The sequence below is a fragment of the Pongo pygmaeus genome, chromosome 3, assembly GCF_028885625.2.
Source record: "Pongo pygmaeus isolate AG05252 chromosome 3, NHGRI_mPonPyg2-v2.0_pri, whole genome shotgun sequence".
Classification (NCBI taxonomy): domain Eukaryota; kingdom Metazoa; phylum Chordata; class Mammalia; order Primates; family Hominidae; genus Pongo; species Pongo pygmaeus.
Genome location: NC_072376.2, coordinates 1,692,304 through 1,715,097, shown reverse-complemented (window position 1 = coordinate 1,715,097; position 22,794 = coordinate 1,692,304). Strand labels below are relative to the sequence as shown.

The following is a 22,794-nucleotide window of genomic DNA, read 5'->3' as shown; positions in this document are numbered from 1 at the left end:
GCCAATGAGGGCGGCCGGAGGGGGCGGGGCGGCGGCCGCGGTTTTGTTCCGCCGCGGCTGAGGCGCGTCGCCCTGAGCGAGCGGGGTCTGGGCGGCCACACGTCTTCTCGCTCCGCGGCTCTGCGGCGGCGCTCAGGTACCAAGCCCGGGCGGAGCGCGCCGCCGCCTCCTCCTCTCTTGTCCACGCCGCCCATGCCTCGGCGCACTGGCTCCGAGCTTTGCCCGCGGCACGTGGAGGGCGCGGGCGGTCGTGGCGCGGGGCCCTGCGCTCCGAGCTGGGCGCGTGGACTACGTCCCCGAGCCCCCGCCGTCTGCGCCGCCAGTCGAGGCGACTTTCCCGCGCGAGGCGAGGCCCGCCCTGGTGGCCCCGCGCCGTGGTTCGGTGGCGCGAGAGGCGGGGAGTCGCCGTGGTAAACGGGGCCTTGGGGCGTCCCGAAGGGGACCCAGACGCGGGAGGCCAGACTTCCCCGGCGACCCGAGGAGGGGACTTGCGGCGGATTCCGAAGCCGCTTTTTCTGCGTAGTCTGGAGGGTGTAAATCGCCGAGATTCTCCTGTGTGGAGAAGGCGCCGGTGCCCGCCCGCTGCTGCCCGACTCTAGAGGGGTGTCTTTTTCCCTTAATCTGAGCGCAGTCGCGGAGCCCCTGTTTCCCACGCAGCCTGTGTTAAGTGGCCTCGTGAGTTTTCGCACGGCATCCTTGGTGCCTTTTCTTTGAAGCTAAGCTTCCATAACTCTAAAGCACTTTTCGTTTTAAACTCAAACCAGACTCACACTTGATGTTTCTGTGATCATCTATCTCCCAGTACGGATGGATGAGTTTGGCTTCAAGAATGTGCTTGTGGCTGGTGCCAAGGGAGTGAGTTGTCTCTCTTGCTTGTTCAGTCCGTTACAGATCGAACTCCTTGTTCCACTCTTTCCCCCTTCTCACTACTGCACTTGACTAGTCTTAAAACGAAACAAAAAAGGAAAAGAATGTGCTTCCGTTTCACAATATTTAAGAAATTTAACCTGAACATATTGATGCTGCTTTAAACACCCTCCTGTCGCCTGAGCTTGTCCCTTATCAGAGTGGGTGCTAGAAGGAAAGTGCACCCTTGCACCCTGAAGGTAGGCTGGGAAACGGTTTTGATTTATTTAAAGCTCTTCAATATTACCCCAAAATGGAAATTGACATTGTTTAGAAACAGTGACTTTTCTTTAAATTGGGTTAGTTAGCGCAGGAAAACTAGGTGGTAGTTCTTTCAGACAATTGTAGTTTTTCCTCGTCCGGCGCCATTGTCCCGCCTCCTTGAGTCCTCCTTGTGCGCTGGGTACTGGCAGTCCTGATCCCCTTCTGTGGCTTGATAGTTGGTTCCCCGTGCTGTCCCGTGAACTTAGAGCTTTTGATTCTGCAGCTTTGTCCCTCTGTTGTGTTCTGTGTTGCGACTTTGAGGGTCACACTCACTGAGGCCTTGGTAATGGTTCCGCCCCTTGGATGCGTCCTTATGTTTCTTGACTTAGGTTGGACGTGGGGATCACAGAACGTTTTTTTTACTACTTGAAGTATATAAGAGAAAATGCCAAAGTAATTTTTTCTTTTTTTTTTTTTTAGTGCATGCATTTGAGGCCTTTCTAGTTATAGAGGTAGTTGCTCACATGCAATGATGTGCACAGGAAACAGAAATAGGAAGAGGCTCTAATCTGAGAGAGTACACATTTTTAGCTGGTAGATAAAAGAACGAAGAAAACACTTAGGTATTTTTCACCGGTGCATTGGGAACAGGGAAAATGTTTTTTTAAAAAAGGAAATTAAGGCTGGGCGCGGTGGCTCACACCTGTAATCCCAGCACTTTGGGAGGCCGAGGCGGGCGGATCACGAGGTCAGGAGATCGAGACCATCCTGGCCAACATGGTGAAACCCCGTCTCTACTAAAAATGGAAAAATTAGCTGGGTGTGGTGGTGTGCGCCTGTAATCCCAGCTACTCCGGAGGCTGAGGCAGGAGAATCATTTGAACCCAGGAGGTGGAGGTTGCAGTGAGTCAAGATGGCGCCACTGCACTCCACCCTGATGACAGAGTGAGACTCCGTCTCAAAAAAAAAAAAAAAAAAGGGAAATTAAAAAATTTTATATAAACCCTTTTGGCATTTTCTGCAATGATACTAAAGCAAAATTGAATTTCACAATCTTTTAAGCATTTGTTATTAAGTGGTCATAATTTGAAAATGTGTGTCAGGGACTCAGGAACTGTCACGTGTTATTTAGTTTAATTTGATTCCTTGAAGCCTCATGAAGTGCGTGGTTTCTTCCCATTGTTAGTTTCCAAGGAATCCAGGCCTGGAGAGGTGAAGTTACTTGTCCAGGTGAAGTTACTTGGCCTGGCTAATTAGTGGGCCCAACTGGTGTCTGAACCCGGGGCTTTGTGCAGCTGTCCAGAGCTCACCTAGTGTTCTTTACCTCACAATGAAATTACTTGGCACAGTTTATCTTCTTCCATGTGGTGATATGGTGCAGCCTTTTCTCACCAGTGGAGTGGTTAGAATGATAATCTTCATTTTACGATTTGAATTTCTTGGCCAGGCTTGGTGGCTCACACCTGTAACCCCAGCATTTTGGAAGGCTGAGGCAGGAGGATCACTTGAGCCCAGGAGTTGGAGACCAGCCTGGGCAACATAGTGAGACCCCCATTTCTACAAAAAATAAAAATAAAAAATTAGCCGGGTATGGTGGTGTGCACCTGTAGTCCTGGCTACTTGGGAGGCTGAGGTGGGAGGATTGCTTCAGCCAGGGAGGTGGAGGCTGCAGTGAGCCTAGGCAACAGACTGAGGCTTCATCTCAAAAGAGAAAAAAAAAAGATTTGAGTTTTTTCTCCTTTGTTGGGTTGCAAAAGAAACACTTCAAATATGGCTTCAGTGCACTTAAAAATAGCGAGTTCAGCCGGGCGTGGTGGCTCACACCTGTAATCCCAGCACTTTGGGAGGCTGAGACACCGGGAGAAACCCACCGACCTTGTGGGGCTGGACCCTACAAGGCGGGCAGGTCACCTGAGGTCAGGAGTTGAAGAGCAGCTTGGCCAACATGGCGAAACCCTGTCTCTACTAAAAAATACAAAAAATAGCTGGACGTGGTGGCGGGCGCCTGCAATCCCAACTACTTGGGAGGCTGAGGCGGGAGAATCACTTGAACTCGGGAGGCTGAGGTTGCAGTGAGCTGAGGTCGTGCCGTTGCACTTCAGCCTGAGCAGCAACAGTGAAACTTCATCTCAAAAAAAAATCGAGTTGCTAGACACTATACCTTCTGCCCTCACATGTGCAGGGCCTCCTGTATGACTAGCATCCCCCACCAGAGTGGTACATTTGCTACAGTGGATGAATCTACATGGACACATGCTTATTATCCAGAGTCCATAGTTGACATCAGGGTTCACTCTTGGCGTTGTAGTCTATGGATTTGGACAAATGTGTAATGACCTTTGTCAACCATGATAGTATCATGCAGAATAGTTTCACTGCCTTAAAAATCTGTGCCCTGCCTCACCTCTCTCTACCCCTAGCCCCTGGCAGCCACTGTTTTTTTTTTTTGTTTGTTTGTTTGTTTTTAAATAGTCTCCACAGTTAACCTTTTCCAGAATGCCATATGGTTGGAATCATACAATACATAGCCATTTCAGACTCGTTTCTTTCACTTAGTGATATGCATTTAAATATCTTCTATATTTTTTGATGGTTTGATAGCTCATTTCTTTTTAGTGCCAAATAATATTATATTGTCTGGATGTACCACACTTTATCTACTCACCTACAGGAAATCTTGGTTGTTTCCAAGTTTTGGCACTTATGGATACAGCTGCTATGGGCATCTGTGTGCGGTTTTGTGTGGACATAAGTTTTTAGTTCCTTTGGGTAAATACCAAGGAGCAGGATTCCTGGATCATGTACACAGTTGCTCCATATCCTCCTCAGCACTTGGGTGTTGTTAGTGTTCTGGATTTTGGACATTCTAATTGGTGTGTAGTGGTACCTTGTGTGTAGTGGTTTTTTTTTTTTTCTGTTTGTTTGTTTTTTTTTTTTGAGACGGAGTTTCACTCTTGTTGCCCAGGCTGGAGTGTAATGGTGCGATCTCGGCTCACCGAAACCTCTGCCTCCTGGGTTCCAAGTGATTCTCCTGCCTCAGCCTCCCGAGTAGCTGGGTTTACAGGCATGTGCCACCACGCCTGGCTAATTTTGTATTTTTAGCAGAGACGGGGTTTCTCCATGTTGGCCAGGCTGGTCTTGAACTCCTGACCTCAGGTGATCTGCCTGCCTCGGCCTCCCAAAGTGCTGGGATTACAGGTGTGAGCTACCGCGCCCAGACTTTTTTTTTTTTTGAGAGAGAGTCTTGACCTGTCGCCCAGGCTGGAGTGCAATGGTGCGATCTTGGCTCATTGCAACTGCCGCCTCATCCTCCCGAGTAGCTGCGCTCACAGGCGCCTGCCATCATTCCCGGCTAAATTTTGTATTTTTAGTAGAGACGGGGTTTCACTATGTTGGCCAGGCTGGTCTCGAACTCCTGATCTCAGGTGATCCACCCACCTCGGTCTCCCAAAGTGCTGGGATTACAGGCGTGAGCACCATACCCGGCCCTAGTTGGTGAGGTGTCTGTTAAAGTCTTTGCCCCATTTTTTTTTCTTTAGTTGGGTTGGGTTCTTTTTTTTTTTGAAATGGAGTTTCCCTCTTGTTGCCTAGCCTGGAGTGCAGTGGTGCTATCTCGGCTCACTGCAACCTCCGCCTCCTGGGTTCAAGGGATTCTCCTGCCTCAGCCTCCCGAGTAGCTGGGATTACAGGCGCACTCCACCATGCCAGGCTAATTTTTGTAGTTTTAGTAGAGATGGGGTTTCACCACATTGGCCAGGCTGGTCTCGAACTCCTGACCTCAGTTGGTCCACCTGCCTTGGCCTCCCAAAGTGGGATTACAGGCATGAACCACTGCAGCTGGCTTTTTTTTTTTTTGGAGGCATGGTCTCACTCTGTCACCTAGGCTGGAGTGCAGTGGTGTGATCTCGGCTTACTGGAACCTCAGCTCCTGGGTTGAAGTGATTCTTCTACTTCGACCTCCCGAGTAGGTGGGATTACAGGTGTGTTCCAGCACGCCTGGCTAATTTTTGTAGTTTTTTTGGTAGAGATGGGGTTTCACCATGTTGGCCAGGCTGGGGTTGTTTTCTTATTGTTGAATTTTAAAATATCTTTTTATATTTTGGATAATGGTTCTTTGTCAAATAAGTCTTTTGCAAATATTTTCTTTCAGTCTGGAACTGATTTTTATTCTCTTGACAGTGTCTTTTGCAGAGCAGATATTAATTTTAATGAAGTTAAATTCTTCATTAACAATTCTTTCTTTGATGGATCGTGCCTTCAGTGTTGTATCTCAAAAGTCATCGCCAAACCCAAAGTCATCTATATTTTTCTCCTGTGTTATCTATCTACTAGGATTTTTATAGTTTTGCCTTTTACTTTAGGTCTGTGATCCATTTTGAGTTACTTTTCATGAAGGGTGTCCATACAATCCATGTGTTTTTTTTTTTTTTTTTTGAGATGGAGCCTTGCTCTGTTGCCCAGGCTGTAGTACAGTGGTGTGATCTCAGCTCACTGCATCCTTTGCCTCCCGGGTTCAAGTGATTCTCCTGCCTCAGCCTCCCGAGTAGCTGGGATTACAGGTGTGCGCCACCACCCCTGGCTAATTTTTATAGTTTTAGTAGAGGTGGGGTTTAACTATGTTGGCCAGGCTGGTCTTGAACTCTTGACCTCAAGTGATCCACCCATCTCGGGCTTCCAAAGTGCTGGGATTACAGGCGTGGGCCACTGCATCCGGCCTCATGTCTTTTTTTCTGGTGGATGTCTAGTTTTTCAGCAGCACTTGTTGAAAGGACTGTCTGTTCTCTATTGTATTGCCATTGCTCCTTTGTCAAAGATCAGTGACTATGTGGTTCTATATCTGGGCTCTCTGTTCTGCCTGTTCCATTGATCCAATTGCCTATTCTTTTGCCTGCCCCACACTGTTTTTTTTTTTTTTTTTTTTGAGACAGGGTCTTGTTGTGTCACCCAGGTCGGAGTGCAGCAGTGCAATCATGGATCACTGCATCCTCCACCTCTCGGGCTGAAGCAGTCCTCCCACCTCTGCCTTCTAAGTAGCTAGGATTATAGGCATGCAGGTAATTTTAAAATTTTATGTAGAGATAGAGTCTCGCTATGTTGCCCAGGCTGGTCTTGAACTCCTGGGCCCAAGCAATCCTCTTCCCTCAGCCTTCCAAAGTACAGGGATTACAGGTGTGAGCCACTGTGCCTGGCCACACACTGTCTTGATTACAGCAACTTTATAAGAAGTCTTAGAGTTGGATAGTGTCAGTCCTCCAACTTTGTTCTTCTCCTTTAATATGTGGGCTATTCTGGGTTTTTTGCCTCTCTGTATAAACTTTATTTATTTATTTTTTGAGATGGAGTCTCACTCTGTCACCCAGGCTGGGGCGCAGTGGTGCAGTCTCAGCTCACCGTGACCTCCGCCTCCCAGATTCAAGTAATCCTCCTGCTTCAGCCTCCTGAGTAGCTGGGATTATAGGCGCTTGCTACCACGCTCAGCTAATTTTTGTATTTTTAGTAGAGATGGGGTTTCACCATGTTGGCCAGGCTGGTCTCAGGGTGAGTTCTCTTGCCATCTGAAGGGAGGACACGGCCACTGCATCCCTCTGCAGTGAGGCAGCGTGTTGACAGCTCTTCCCTCTGTGTGTGAATGGAGAGCTAGAATGAGCAACATCAGAGGAAACCTCCAGCATGAAAGCAGAAGCCAGGAAAAGCAGAGAAGACCAAGGGAGCTGAGATACAGAGCGCAGGGACCAGAAAAAGTAATTTAAAACCCCCCATGAAAAGCAGCCCTGTATATGTAGGCTTAGAGATAAGCGTGAAGACAGGTCCCGACATGGGCATTTGGAGAAGAGGAGGGAGCCCGTGGGGGTGAAGCATACACACGTCATTGGAAGGGTTGGAGGAACGGAGGACAGATCCTAGAACAGCGGCAACAGCAGCAAGCGTGGGACACAGAGTCCAGCAGCAAGCGTGGGACACGGAGTCCAGGAACAGGCGGCAACAGCAGCAAGCGTGGGACACGGAGTCCAGGAACAGACAGAGATGCAGACCAGGGTGGAGTGCAGAGTGCGCCATGAGCCGGGCTGGAAGGACGTGATCTCTGGACCAAGGAAGACTTTGCTTGAGGCTCCTTGAGCATTTTCTAAAGTTGGGGCGAGAGAAGACCCTGAAAGCTGAGCAGGCATCCTGGGAGTGGGCTTCTTACAGAAGTGGAGGAGAGAAGAGATGTGGTCTTCACGTGCCCCCCTTCTCAGGAAGCTGCAAGATGAGGGTGAGGGGTGCCCCGAGTGGGCTAGAGCACAGCCCCGCCAGTCCTGAGCACAAGGTGGGACTCTGGGAGCAAAAGGGCTGAAGGTGTCCTGACATCTTTGACCAAAAGGCTCATTCCTAGGAGGTTTATAAATCTGCTGGGGAATTTGGGGCAAGAGTTTATACTAGGCAGAAACTTTGTACTTGTAAAAAGGAAGAAATTGTGAACTTTGGAGAACAGACCCCACTGTGTGGCCTAACTGGAAACACTATAGTGACGTGATAATGTCAGCGATGACTTGACAAAATGTTCACACAGCCGTATTGGGAGGTGGGGGGTGGGGCTGTGTTGGCAAAGAGATACACTCTGACGTGCCTTCAAGCCAGCAGGTGATGCTCAGAGGGGCGCGCTGGGGCACAGTCCAGGAGCAGCAGTGTCCGCAGGCTGTGTGCATGGGTGTAGTAAGTACCGGAGGACAGGGCTGAAGGGATAGAAGTGCTCACTGTGGAGTGGCAGGGGTGAGGCCTCTGCACGTTCGGGAGTAGCTCAGTATTGGTTTATAAGCCAGCACCCTGTGTGTGTTGCCGTGGTGAAATAAAATACAACTTGTTTATGGGTTGAATGAGGTCTGCCCCCAAAAGTCACATGTTGAAGTCCTGACCCCCCCAGTACTTTAGAATGTGCACTTACTTGGAAATAGGGTTGTTGCAGATGTAATTAGTTAAGATGGGGTCACACTGGAGCATGGTGGGTCCTGCCCCAAAATGACTAATGTCCTTATAAAATGGGGAGACTTGGATACAGGCACACACAGGGAGAATGTGGTGGGAAGAGTGGAGTGACGCCAGAGCCGGGAGGGAGGTCTGAGCACATCCCTCCCCAGAGCCTTCAGAGGGGCATGGCCCCACTGGCATCTTGGTCTTGGACTCCCAGCCTCCAAGGACAGCTGGCCAGTTTATTTCTATCCTAAGCCACCACTTTGTGATACTTGGTTATAGGAAACTAATTCATGGCTCTACAAATGCTGTATCTGACTCCATGTGGATCGAGTTAAATTAAAACACAGAAAAGTCGAAACTGCTTGGTGCCTTTTTGGAGAATGGAGTCCTGGAGAATGAGAGTGGCCAGAGCCGCCAGCCGAGGGCATTTTGCTGCTGTCCTGTGAGGCGGCCATCTGAGCTGAGGCACTGCCTGTGGTGGGGGCTCATCCCTGCTGCCCCCATGGAGCTCCAGCTCTGGGTTTGACCCTCCTAGGGGTCTGCAGGGCACTGGTGTGGCCAGATCCTGGGGAGTGAGGGGAGAAGATGGGGGAGTTGGGGGACCAGGGTGAGGATTTTGGCCTCTGTCCTAAGGGCTGAGGAGGCTCTTTCTGGGGGCCAAAGCACCGTGATCTGCTTTCCGTTGAGGTCGGGCCAAGGGTTGCCCAGTGGATGGGAATGAGTGTAGGCTGCTGCGGTCCTCCAGACCTTGAGGATTAGGCTTGAGCTGGGTGCAGACATGGAAAGAGAGGCAGGGAAAGCTCCTGGGGTTGTCGGCTAAGTCACCAGTGCAGTTACAAGGAAGGGAGTTACGGTGCAGTTAAAAGGAGCCTTTGGGAGCGAGAATGGCGACTTAATGCTGGAAAAGTGGAAGTGAGTTCGTTGTAGCCGTCATCTGAAGTGAGCCTACTTAAATGTGGGGAGAAGGCATTGCCCGGGCTCAGGGCAGTGCTCGTGGGCTTGGGAGGGACTGCTTCCTGTTCGGAGGGGCTGGTGCTGAGAGGTCCTGGAGTAGGGGCGAGGGAATGCCTGATGCCAGCTGTGCTTCCCGGAGCTCAGGTGGTGTGTCCTCTTTGTTCTTGCTGGGTCCCACTCCTCACCTGTTGGTGGCAGGGACAGTGAGTTCTGGCAGCGGGAGCCAGGTTTCTCTCACTTCCCACGTCTCTTCTGCCTCTACCTCGAACCGAGAGGTCTCTTCCCACTTGTCCTGGCCTTTGTCTCCTTTTCCGGGACCCTCTTGTTTAGCTTTCCATCCTGGCTTCAATGTCACTGCCTTAGAGGGGCCTCTCTGATCACCCCTCGAAAAGGCTGTCCTGCCATGGTAGGGTCCTGTGGCATCCTTCTCACTGCCACCATCCGTCACTGTTTCTGTATCTCTGGGCTTTCCCAGCTCCGGCAGCGGCTTCCTCTGGTCCTGAACTGCTCCTTCCTCAGACTTCCCTCATGCAGACTGGAGACTGGCCTCTGACAACCACCAAGGGGGAGGGACTTGCTGTCCATCACGCCTCGTGACTGGTGCTGCATCCTCATGGCTCAGTTTCTTGTAAGAGGAGACGGGCCTGGCATTGTGTGTGTGGAATCGCATCCCCCAGGAGGTTATGTTCAAGTCTGCACCCCTAATACTTGCAAATGTGACTTTATTTAGAAATAGGGTCTTCACAGATGCTATTGTAATTTTTTTTTTTTTTTTTTAAGACAGTCTCACTCTGTTGCCCAGGCTGGACTGCAGTGGCATGATCTCGGCTCACTGCAACCTCCACCTCCTGGGTTCAAGCAATTCTCCTGCCTCAGCCTCCCAAGTAGCTGGGACCACAGGCACGTGCCACCACACCCAGCTAATTTTTATATTTTTAATAGAGACGGGGTTTCACCATGTTGGCCCAGGATGGTCTCGATCTCCTGACCTCCTGATCCACCCCCTCGGCCTCCAAGGTGCTGGGATTACAGGCATGAGCCACCGTGCCCAGCCTGTCTGATGTTTTAAAGTCTGTGAGTTATGAGAGTGTGACTCTTGCACACACATGTCATCATTTCTCTGTCGAGGGCGTGCAGACCCTCCAGGCGTTCACATCTCACGTGACCACAGGCAGTAGTCACAGCCAGGAGTGCGGCATCAGTGTGGCATGGTGCTGGCATCTGACGGTGCTCAGGCAGATTTGGGACATGTCCTCCCTGCCATTTTTCTGACCCAGGGTCACGTGCTGCATTGGGACCCCCTCCAGTCTGGGCAGCGCCTCGCTGAGCTCTTTCCTGACTCCATGCTTCTGAAGATCTCTGCCTGGTCATTTTGTAGAGTTGGCCTGTTTTGAGATTGTCTGACATTTCTTCAGAATTAAATAATCAGGTTCCAGGCCAGGCGTGGTGGTGATACATGCCTGTAATCCCAGCACTGTGGGAGGCTGAGGTGGGCAGATCACCGGAGGTCAGGAGTTTGAGACCAGCCTGGCCAACATGGTGAAACCCTGTCTCTACTACAAATACAAAAATTAGCTGGGTGTGGTGGTGTGTGCCTGTAATCCCGGCTACTTGGGAGACTGAGGCAGGAGAATCGCTTGAACCCGGGAGGCGGAGGTTGCAGTTAGCCGAGATCGCACCACTGCACTCCAGCCTGGGTGATGGAGAAAGACTCTGTCTCCAAAAAAAAAAAAAAAAAAAAGGAAATTGAGGTTCCTGTGTTTGTGTCCTGGGCGCCTCGCAGGAGGCTCTCGGGGTGTTCACATTGATCCCTGGGTTCAGGTGCCTGCCAGGCATCCCTGCTGTTACTGTTTTTCCTTGGTGGCTGCCGAGCATGTTTTGGGCATCACTTTGAGGCTGTGAGCTCTGTTTCTCGCCATACGTTCTCTGCGGGTCCAGCATCATGGATGCATCTTGCCTGAGACTGTTGTGTAGGGATGTTGGTCAGGTGGTGACTTTAAAGCATTTCCCTCATTCTCTCTGCACTCACTAGTGGCTCCGCACCACCCCGTGAGGAGGCGCTTTCCCGCCACCCCCACCTCACCTGGATCTGTGGGTTCCTGGGTTCCTGATTCCTGGGTTCTTGGGTTTGTGGGTTCCTGGGTTCCTGGGTCCGTGGGTCCCGTGGTTCCTGGATCTGTAGGTTCCTGGGTTCATGGGTTCCTGGATCTGTGGGTTCCTGGTTCCTCGGTCCATGGGTCCATGGGTTCCTGGGTCTGTGGGTACCTGGTTCCTCGGTTTGTGGGTCTGTGGGTTCCTGGGTTCCTGGGTCTTTGGGTTTGTGGGTCCCAGGGTTCCTGGGTCCCTGAGTCCATGGGTCTCTGGGTCCCTGGGTTCTTGGATCTGTGGGTTCCTGGGTTCATGGGTTCCTGGATCCGTGGGTTCCTGGTTCCTGGGTCCATGGGTCCATGGGTTCATGGGTTCTTGGGTTCCTGGGTCTGTGGGTTTCTGAGTCCGTGGGTTCCTGGGTTCTTGGGTGCCTGGGTCCCTGGGTCTGTGGGTTCCTGGGTTCGTAAGTTCCTGGGTTTGTGGGTTCCTGGGTCCGCAGATTCCTGGGTTCCTGGATCTGTGGGCTCATGGGTTCGTGGGTTCGTGGGTTCGTGGGTTCATGGGTTCCTGAGTCCGTGGGTTCCTGGGTTCCTGGATATGTGGGTTCCTGGGTCTGTGGGTCCGTGGGTTCCTGGGTCTGTGGGTTTCTGGGTTCGTGGGTTCCTCAGTCTGTGGGTCTGTGGGTTCCTGGGTTTGTGGATTCCTAGGTTCGTGGGTTCTGGGTCTGTGGGTCCGTAGGTTCCTGGGTTCCAAGGTTCATGGGTTCCTGGGTATCTGGGTTCATGGGTTCCTGGGTTCCTATGTTCGTGGGTTCCTGGTTGCCTGTGTTCACTGCCGCTTGCTTTGCTCTGTGTCACAGGCAGGCTGCTGGGGAGCCATCCTCACTTCCTGCACCTCAACAGGCTCCAGCTCTTTTCCCTGCCCCAGCCCTGAAATCAGCTGTTTCTACACAGACTGTGAGGCCTATTTTTAAAATAAAATCCTAGTTATTATTTTTTCAAGTTATAGTGTGGCTGCTGTTGCCTTTATAGGGTTGCGTGTGTGCGTTGTGCAATCAGGAGGGTTCGGAAGGTGGGTGTGTAGCCCCTCGTGGTGTGTGGTGTGAAGGGAGCTGGCCCCTCGCCTTGCAGGAGTGGTTGGTGGGATTAGGGAGGGAGGCTGGCTTGTCAGCCATAGAGCCCCGTCCTGTGAGGGCTCTGAGGCTGGGACAGAGGTGAGTCCGGGCCGTGGCTGTGAGCTGGGGGTTCTGAGGGTGGGACAGAGGTGAGTCCGGGCTGTGGCTGTGAGCTGGGGGCTCTGACGCTGGGACAGAGGTGAGTCCGGGCCATGGCTGTGAGATGGGGGCTCTGACGCTGGGACAGAGGTGAGTCCGGGCCATGGCTGTGAGATGGGGGCTCTGACGCTGGGACAGAGGTGAGTCCGGGCTGTGGCTGTGGCTGTGAGCTGGGGGTTCTGAGGGTGGGACAGAGGTGAGTCCGGGCTGTGGCTGTGAGCTGGGGGCTCTGACGCTGGGACAGAGGTGAGTCCGGGCCATGGCTGTGAGATGGGGGCTCTGACGCTGGGACAGAGGTGAGTCCGGGCCATGGCTGTGAGATGGGGGCTCTGACGCTGGGACAGAGGTGAGTCCGGGCTGTGGCTGTGGCTGTGAGCTGGGGGCTCTGACGCTGGAACAGAGGTGAGTCTGGGCTGTGGCTGTGAGCTGGCACCCCAGTTACTGGTGGCTTTTCCCCAGCTGACATCGACCAGCATTGGGTGTGCAGTGTGGCTGGCTCTGATTTGTGCTCCTTAGTTTGAGACAATTTGAATGGAGCCACTGCTGTGGAGAGACCTCCTTCTGAAGCATCACAGTGGGCCTGGCTGAACCTGGCCCAGCACACGACACCCCTCTTAGAGTCTGGGGTTCTTGGCTGTGGGCTGGAGATGACAGTGGTGGCTGCCGAGGGTGGTGGGAGTGGTCAGCGCTGAGCACGCGATTTCAGATCCATTGAGCCAAGCGGGCACAGCCTTTAGCTGATGTGGTGTGTCCCCTGGCCTGGAGCAGCCCCATGGGTGGGTGGCACCTGTCAGGACCTGTGCACAGACCCTGCCTGGGTTTGGTCTGCCCAGTCCCCTGGACCTGGCAGCAGCGGGGCTGTGCCTGGTGACAGGAAGGCTCCGAGCCAGGCTGGGTGGCCCACTGTATGCGTAGCTGCTGTGTTGGTGGTAGCGCGTTTGCCCTGGGCCTCGTTCAGGAAGATGCTGGCTTTTGGGCTCTAGGGGAAGTGCCTGTTGGTTTCTGTCGAGAGCGGTTGTGTGTGTACATTTTAAGCGTGGAACGCAGGTATTGAACCGTGTTGAAACCTTTCCAGCGTTGGCAGAAAGGTGCGTGTGAGTCTCCTTTGCCCTTTTACTTTACTGGCAGGTGTCGTGAACTTGGATGCCGCCTGCCTTCCTAGCGTGGCCCGAGTGGCCGGGCGGTCCTTCTGATGGGGCGGTTCACGTGGCTCCCACATGCCAGGCTTTTGGGGAAGACGCTCGTGAGCGGTGCTGCCTACGGGTTGCCTTCATTGATGGAGGTGAGGCCTGGGCTTTGGCATCCTGTCCGCCCTTAATCCTTGCGTAGGAGCAGTCTGTGGGCCCCAGAAGACTGGCCGGAAGCTGGAGCCGGGCGGCAGCTGAGGACGCGCACCCTGGAGGTTGTGTGGAGGTTCCGTCACTGCTGTCTTAATTCCCAGGCACTCTTCTTTTTCTCTGGAAGTTCCTTTTTAAGGGTGTCCTGGTCTTCATGGAGTTGCCGTATCACTCCAAGGGCAGAGGGCTGCTGCTGAGGAAGGCCTTGCCCTCCCACCTAGCGCTCTTCTCCAAATTGCTGGTTTTGCTTGTTTGCCCCTTGTCTGTTTTGGCCTCTGTTGAGTCTGAACTAGGTGGCCTTGGCAGCTGCTCACACCCAACAGTGGGACCCTGAGAAGGGTCAAAGCTGGGGCAGGTTGGGGACACGCTGGGCCCAGGGCCACCTTGCTGGGCACCTCGGCTGGTTGGTGTCTGTTGGGAGCAGCCCCGGGGCAGCCCCGCAGTCTCTGCCTGCAGTACAGACGGATCTGCCCACTCCTGGGGCTGGAGAGCTCAGGGCCTGAAAGACCCCCTGAGCCCTCGCCCTTCCTCCGCCGGCCCCTTGCTGTAGGCAAGCCAGGTGCAGACCTTGGCAGGCTTCCTGTGCCCCAGCTTCAGTGTGGAGCGCTTGCCCAGCTGGCTGGCGTGGGAGCGGGAGGGGTGTTTGGCCACTTGGAGCAGAAGTGGGTGGATAGTCAGAGTTTCTGTGTTCTGGCTTGATACTGGCTTTCCAGCAGCTTCCCAGCTTCTAGAATGTCCTTGCCATCATCTCCCATCCTGTTTCCTCTTTTTTGGAGCAGAGGCCTGGGGTGGCCTATCTTCTTTCAGTTGAGGCTTCCAGGGGGGTGGGTCTAATGTGTGCCTTTGCCTTTAGCCAGAAGACCACCGTGATTAGATTCTCCAGAAGAGAACTTGAGTGGTAGTTTTGAAAATGGGAGGGTGTTTGTGAGGCGGGATATCAGAAATACTTTATACAGAGGGGACTCAGCATGTAACGAAACATCAACAGAATGGTTTTGCGTATAATCACATGATGATTTCTCTCTTCTGAGAAACAGGCACAAATCCTGAAGAGCCCGTGGGCATGGACTGCTCATCTGTAAAGAAAGTGGAGACATGACCTTGAGATTTGGCTCAGACCCAGCAATGCCGGGGCCTTCGCAAGTCTGATGTTACAGGACTCCAGTGCCTGTTGGTGTGGACGGAGGACACGGGGCCCCGACCATGGTCACACTCATCACTGAGAAGCTGCAGAGCCAGAGCCTGGATGACCTCACCTGCAAGGCCGAGGCTGGCCCGGTAAGCAGCTGCGGGTGGCACCAGGCTGGGTGCCCCTCCCCCGTGCTGTCACAGGGGAATGGCTACACTGGGAGGTGGAGGTGAGGGCTAAGTTCTCAGGGGCTTGGGGGGCACTGCCGGGCCAGGGATGGGGGTGTCTGGTGCACATGTGGGCCCCAGAGCCCATCAGTGTAATCACAGCGGATTTTCAGCATCATTTTAAAAAAATAGACATTAAAAATGCCAGCTGGGTGCGGTGGCTCATGCCTATAATCCCAGCACTTTGGGAGGCCGAGGTGGTCAGATTACTTGAGGTCAGGAGTTCATAACCAGCCTGGCCAACATGGTGAACCCCGTCTCTACTAAAAATACAAAAATTAGTCTGGCATAGTGGCGGGCGCCGGTAATCTCAGCTGCTCGGGAGGCTGAGGCAGGAGAAAGGCATGCACCCGGGAGGCGGAGCTTGCAGTGAGCTGAGATCGCGCCACTGCACTCCAGCCTGGGACACAGCGAGACTCCATCTCAAAAAAAAAAAAGAGCCTTGACTTGCTGTTTAAAAGAATAGAGTTTTACTGAAAGGCTGACTTACACACGGAAGCTGGAGCCCCAAGCGCAGGTGTGCCTGTTACCATCCAATCAAGCAGCAGCATGCGCCCCGCCAGGTTCCCTGTTCCTCCCCTCCTAGCCATGCCTCCCAGGGGAGCCTCTGTCTTGGATTTGATCACCACGTTAGCTTCCTGTAGGCAGCTTGATTTTCCTACAGTCATGGTGAAGTGAACTTTGGATGTGCCACCTTCAGGACCCCCCCGCCCTAGTTAGATGGCAGATCCGGAAGGAGGTGGCTGATGTCTAGCCTGGAGGGTCTTTCCAGGCCCTCAGAGCCAGCAGGGGTGCTTGGAGCACCTGCCTGTCCTGGGCCTGGCTTGGCTGTGGCTCTGGAGGCGTGGGCACGCTGCATTTGTAGCCCCTTGCATGTTACGGAAATGAGAGGGTGAAGGGAAAGCTGTGGGTCTCGGGCCTTTAGACTGGGCACGTGTGACCCATCTTCACCGCAGGGGGTTCCAGTCTCAGGGTCCAAGCTGAAGCCTCTCTTCCCGAGAGCTGGCGAGTGTGGGTGTTGGGCTGTGGGAGGTGGTATGTGGCCTGAACCTTTGCAAGCACTGCTTGTGGGGCCTGGTGCTCAGGGCCACTGTGACTGAGGTGACCGTGGCAGTGCTGGCTGTGTCCTGTAGTTAGTACGTTTTCGGCTGTCAGCCCACAGGTAGAGGTGGCCGAGGCGGGGAAGGCAGTGCTTGCCTGATGTCTCAATGCCTCGCTGGCTGCAGAGCCATGTTCTTTCCAGACACCATGGCCAGTTCTCATTTTTTCTTTTTTCTTTTTTTTTCTGGAGACAGAGTCTTGCTTTGTCATCCACACTGGAGTGTAGCGGCACCATCTCAGCTCACTGCAACATCCACCTCCCGGGTTCAAGCAATTCTCGTGCCTCAGCCTCCCAAGTAGCTAGCGTTACAGGCACATGCCACCACACCCGGCTAAATTTTGTATGGTTTTTTTTTTTGAGATGGAGTCTTGCTCTGTTGCCTAGGCTGGAGTGCAATGGCACAATCTCGGCTCACTGCAACCTCCACCTCCCAGGTTCAAGCAATTCTCCTGCCTCAGCCTCCTGAGTAGCTGGGATTACAGGCGCCCGCCACCACATCCGGCGAATTTTTGTATTTTTAGTAGAGACGGGGTTTCACCATGTTGGTCAGGCTGGTCTTGAGCTCCTGACCTCATGATCTGCCTGCCTCAGCCTCCCAAAGTCCTGAGATTACAGGCGTGAGCCACCACACCCGGCCTAAATTTTGTATTTTTAGTAGAGACGGGGTTTCACCATGTTGGCCATGTTGGCCATGTTGGCCATGTTGGCGAGGCTGGTCAGTGATCCGCCCACCTCAGCCGCGCAAAGTGTTGGGATTACAGGCGTGAGCCACCGCTCCCAGCCCCATTTTTCCTTTTGAAGAAAACATTTTTAAGGAGTCTCTAACCAAGACCAAAGGATACAGAGTGGCACATGCCTATCAGATGGCTGTGTGCCTCTGAGGACATTTTTGGCAAGTGGACGTCAGCCAGGGCATGGGCGGCTTTCCAGGGAGGTGGCTACGCAGCATGCCTGCCGGGCCTGGGAGGTGTCTGGACAGATGTCCTGGTGTGGGGTGACCCACGGGCCCCTACGTCCTCTGTGCTTTAGGTGGCCGCTCTTCACCTCTTTTTTTTTCAGCTTTTATTTTAGATACAGGGGGTGCAGGTGCAGGTTTTATTTTAGATATGGGGGTGCAGGTGCAGGTTTTAGATACAGGGGATGCAGGTGCAGGTGCAGGTTTTATTTTAGATACAGGGGGTGCAGGTGCAGGTTTTTATTTTAGATATGGGGGTGCAGGTGCAGTTTTTTATTTTAGATACAGGGGGTGCAGGTGCAGGTTTGTCACTTGGCTATATTGCACTCGGGTTGTGAGCACAGTACCCAGTAGGTAGCTCTTCAGCCCCTGCCGCCTCCCTCCCTCCCATTCTTCATCTCTTTGCGGAGCACTTGTCCATTGACAGAGAGAAGGCAGCGTGGGCAGTTCCTTGGTTAGCCTCGGCCTTGGGACAGGATCCCTGGGATGCTTGCAGGGTGAGTGGTAACGAGGGTTCCATCACAGCCTGCTCCTGCTCCTGCTGACCCGGTCGGCTCTGTTAGTGGCCAGCCAGGGCCACTGTTGAGTCTGCTGCTGTTGAAGATGGTTTTTCCCAATGACTCCTATTTTCTTAAAACACGGCCTGTGAATATGGCGGTGGTTTCTTTCTGAAATGGGAGGACAAACCTTTTTATTCCTAAATGTAAATCTTTTTACTTTTTTTTTTTTGAGATGGAGTCTTGCCCTGTTGCCCAGGCTGGAGTGCAGTGGAGTGATTGCACGTCATTGCAATCTCCACTTCCAGGGCTCAAGCGATTCTCTCACCTCAACCACCCGAGTTGCTGGGACTACAGGGGTGTGCCACCATGCCCAATCTATTTTTTATTTTTTATTTTTTAAAGGGATGGAGTCTTGCTCTGTCATCCAGGCTGGAGTGCAGTGGTGCAGTCTCGGCTCACTGCAATCTCTGCCTCCCGTGTTCAAGCAATTTTCTTGCCTCAGCCTCCTGAGTAGCTGGGACTACAGGCATGCGCCACCATGCCCGGCTAATTTTTTTTTGTATTTTTAGTAGAGATGGGGTTTCACCATGTTGGCGAGGCTGGTCTTGAACTCCTGACCTCAAGTGATCCACCTGCCTCAGCCCCCCAAAGTGCTGGGATTACAGGCATGAGCCACCGTGCCCAGCCTTTATCAGGATTTTTTAAAAATTATTTTTCATTTATTTATTTATTTATTTTATCTTTTAGACAGAGTCTCGTCTGTTGTCCAGGCTAGAATGCAGTGGCGTGATCTTGGCTCACTGTAACCCCTGCCTCCTGGGTTCAAGCGATTCCCCTGCCTCAGCCTCCTCAGTAGTTGGGATTACAGGCACATGCCACCAAGCCCAGCTAATTTTTGTATTTTTAGTAGAGACAGGGTTTCACCATGTTGGTCAGGCTGGTCTCGAACTCCTAACCTCAGGTGATCCACCTGCTTCAGGCTCCCAAAGTGCTGGGATTACAGGCATGAGCCACCGTGCCTGGCCAGGATTTTTAATCTGTGTAATTCGAACAGTGTGATTGCCTGTGTTGAAGAAACCCAGTTACTCAGTGATAGATTGTTTACACGTGAGACCGGCTCTCCCATGTCAGCTGTGAATATATAAACACAAGTTACTTCTAACATTCATGGAAACAAGTCAGTATTTTAAATAGCAAATTCGTTGTATAAAAATAGAAATTGATGTTTTCAAAGGTGACTTAAAATAGTATTTTTATGAAAAATAAGTATAGACAGTTGTAGAGAGTAGAAACTCGTACATTCATGTGTGAGTTTCTGTGTGGAAGTATGTCTTCATACATACCCACGGCCCGGCCTCAGTGAGCAAGCGAGGCGGGTGCCGTTAGCTCAGGGCTCCTTGTTTGATCTGTGCCTTCACCCAGTCCCCTCCTGCCATGATTTCGTAGCGCATTCTAGACATACTTTCTCTGTAAATATCTCACTCTGTAACTCCAAAAGATAAAGACTTTAAGACACATGACCAGAATGTCATTTTCACAAACCCTCAGAGATTCCTTAGTATCTCTAAATATCAGTTTGAAGTTTGAAGTCAGCATTCAAACTTCTCCGATTGTCTGAGTTTAAGAATTTGTTCAGGGAGTCCAGATTCAGGGCGTCTCATGTCCCTTTTCACCGTAGAGTGCTCCTTGGAGCTTGTGTGTTGAGGACCCAGCTGCTTGTCCCTAAGTGTCCAGGCTGCATGCCCCGGCTGCCACCTCACGCGCTCCCCTCCCACGTGTATTTCGGGAGTTGCTGGTTGGAGCCAGCGCTGCCCTGTCCCTTATGGTTTCCTCTACTTGCACATGGATTTTTAAACTGAAATTAATGTTGATTTAGTTTTTTTTTTTTTTTTTTAAGACAGGGTCTCACTAATTTGTGAACGTTTTTGGTAGAGACGGGGTCTTGCTGTGTTGGCCAGGCTAGTCTCTAACTCCTGGCCTCAAGTGACCCTCCTGATGCAGCCTCCCAAAGTGCTGAGGTTGCAGGCATGAGCCACTGCGCCCAGCCTACAGTTAGTTAAAGTGGAACCCACGTAATGCTGTTTCTCACTTGTACCAGACACACTTCTAGTGCTCACTGTCTCTGGGTGGCTGGTGGCTGTCCCTCACCACAGAATGTTTTCATAGGCAGTGCTGTGAGGCTCGAAGCTCGATCAGGTTCGCGTTTGAGAGACCACCATTTGCTCATCCGTTCCTCTATTTTTGGATCTTTGGGTGGTTGCCATATTTAAGCTATTAGGGATAATGCAGCTGTGAACATTCATGTGTGAGTTTCTGTGTGGAAGTTTCATGTATGAGTTTCTGTGTGGAACTTTGTCTTCATTTCTTTTGGGTGCAAACCTAGTTGTGGGATTGCCGGATCATATGGTAATTCTGTGTTTAACATTTTGAGGAACTGCCAAACCGTTTTCCACAGTGTCTGTACCACGTTCCGTTCCACAGCAATATATGAGAGTTCTAATTTCTTCAACTCTCTTTTTTTTCTTGAGGCAGAGTCTCGCTCTGTCGCCCAGGCTGGAGTGCAGTGGCGCGATCTCGGCTCACTCTGCCTCCCAGGTTCACGCCATTCTCCTGCCTCAGCCTCCCAAGTAGCTGGGACTACAGGCGCACGCCACCGCGCCCAGCTAATTTTTTGTATTTTTTTAGTAGAGCCGAGGTTTCACCGTGTTGGCAAGGATGGTCTCAATCTCCTGACCTCGTGATCCGCCTGCCTCGGCCTCCCAAAGTGGTGGGATTACAGGCATGAGCCACCGTGCCTGGCCCTAATTTTTCCAACTCTCATCAACGCGTTATTGTCCATTTTTTTGATAAAAGCCACCTTCATGGGTGTGGAGTGGTATCTCATTGTGGTTCTGATTTTCATTTCCCTATGGTTAGCTATGTTGAGCATGTTTTCACATGCTCATTGGCCATTTGTATCTCTTCTTTTGAGAAATATCTAATGAAATCCCATTTTTACTTTAAAATTGGGTTATTTCTCTTTTTATTTTTGAGTTGTAAGAACCTTTTTTTTTTTTTTGAGACAGGGCCTTGCTCTGTTGCCCTGGCTGGAGTGCAGGGTCTCAATCACTGCTCACTGCAGCCTCGACCTCCTGGGTTCACGTGATCCTCCTGCCTCAGCCTTCTGAGTAGCTAGGACTACAGACATGTGTGACCACACCTAGCTTTTTTTTTTTTTTTTTTTTTTTTTTGTGATAGAATCTTGCTCTTGTTGCCAAGGCTGGAGTGCAGTGGCGCAATCTTGGCTCACTGCAACCTCCGCCTCCTGGGTTCGAGAGAGTCTTCTGCCTCAGCCTCCTGAGTAGCTGGGATTACAGGCATCCGCCACCAGGCGCGGCTAATTTTTATATGTTTAGTAGAGATGGAGTTTCACCATGTTGGCCAGGCTGGTCTCGAACTCCTGACTTTGTGATCCACCCGCCTTGGCCTCCCAAAGTGCTGGGATTACAGGTTAGAGCCACCACGCCCAGCCCACACCCAACTATTTTTTAAAAATTTATATCTTTTAGAAAGGGGGTCTCACTGTGTTTCCCAGGCTGGTTTCGACCTCCTGGGCTCAATGGGTCCTCCCACCTCAACCTCCCAAAATGCAGGGATTACAGGTGTGAGCCATGACACCTGGCCAATAAGAGTTGTTTATGGTTTCTTCCCCCACTCTGTCATTCTGTCATCTCGAGAGTGGTCTGTAAATGGAGTAACACGGTGCACAGCCATTTGGGTTCTACCTTTCCATCAGCATGCTTCCCGGGAGATCTGTCCGGCGGTTCCTCTGCGCCACCAAGAGGTGCTCCGTGGCATGGAGGTGCACTCTGTGTAGCCATGTGGAGGAATGCCGCGTCCTAATGCACATCATGACGTGATTTTTAGGGTTGCGTCCTCATGGGGGACCCACACAGACGACCAGCGACCACAGGTGTGAGGCGGTGGGAGGGCAGTGGGCACGGGTGCCTCGCTGAGCTGCCCGAGCAGCAAAGAGGGTTGGAGGCGTAATGGCGGCTGAGTGCTGGGAGATGGGCGGGGTCTTAATGTTGGGGTGGGCAAAGGCCATTGGGCCACAGGGAAGGGGACGTGGATGGGTGGGCGGGGCCAGCATCACACTGTGCTCTGGCTGGGGCTTCCCCAGAGAGCCCAGGACAGCAGCCAGGAGGCGGCAGGGCTTGAAGGTCACGTGTGAAGATCATTCAGCGTTGGGGTGTCCGCGCTGCACTGGCTGTGCTGGGTTAGCAACATGGTGCTCACTTCCTGCAGGGAGGCGGGTGGGAAGCAGGTGACTGAGAGTTGTGAAAAGTAGACATCAGGAAAAAAGTAGAGCCCAAGGGGTGCTGGGAGTTTACATAGGGCGCCGGGCTGGACCCCTGGGTGGAGCTTGAAGGTGGGTGGTGAGCCATATGGACATCTGGGGAGAGTCAACCAGGTGGAGGTTCCCATGGCTGTGGGAGGCTGTGAGGGTGGGAGCCTGGGGGCACAGGCACCTGGGATCTGACTCTCAGGAGTCCAGAGGGCAGAGTAGAGGGCCGCGGCCAGTACCAGAGCAGCAGTTCCTGGGCTGAGGGGCGGAGAGCAGGGAGAGCTGAGAATGTCAGGGTAGGGGAGAGAGGAGGCGGTGTGATGGGGCTGTGCTGGGGGCCATAGGTGCAGGGAAGCTCACTGTGCCACCGGCCTGGTGGGCACGGTGTGGGTGGGTGGCGGGCTGTGGTGTCCTCCAGCCCTGTGCAGCTGTGCAGTTACAGGCTGGGATAGATTGGTAGAGAGTTGGTTTTTAAAAACGTTTAGTTTTTTTTTTTTTTGAGACGGAGTCTCACTCTGTCACCCAGGCTGGAGTGCAGAGGCGCGATCTCCGCTCACTGCAAGCTCTGCCTCCTGGGTTCACGCCATTCTCCTGCCTCAGCCTCCTGAGTAGCTGGGACTACAGGCACTCCCCACCACGCCCGGCTAATTTTTTGTATTTTTAGCAGAGACGGGGTTTCACCGTGTTAGCCAGGATGGTCTCGATCTCCTGACCTCGTCATCTGCCTTCCTCGGCCTCCGGAAGTGCTGGGATTACAGGCGTGAGCCACCGCGCCCGGCCTAAAAACTTCTAGGTTTTTAAAGACAGGGTCTTGCTGTGTTGCCCAGGCTGGAGTGCAGTG

General features: G+C 52.5%; 1 protein-coding gene across 8 annotated transcripts in view; it reads left to right on the top strand.

Annotated features, from left to right (window-relative positions):
- The window catches only part of FAM53A (family with sequence similarity 53 member A), a 43,981-nt gene that overhangs the window by 1,386 nt on the left and 19,801 nt on the right, over window positions 1-22,794 (top strand). Inside the window, exons 1-3 of one of the 8 annotated variants that reach the window (XM_063663468.1) lie at window positions 39-136; window positions 13,505-13,658; window positions 14,751-14,991. In XM_063663468.1, coding sequence (XP_063519538.1) covers window positions 14,917-14,991 — 75 coding nt within the window. In that variant the 5' untranslated portion in view covers window positions 39-136; window positions 13,505-13,658; window positions 14,751-14,916. Of the gene's footprint in view, window positions 1-3; window positions 1,107-6,470; window positions 7,804-13,504; window positions 13,659-14,744; window positions 14,992-22,794 lie in introns of those variants that run through there. The other 7 variants (XM_054486782.2, XM_063663469.1, XM_054486781.2 and 4 more) reach the window with 7 other exon arrangements.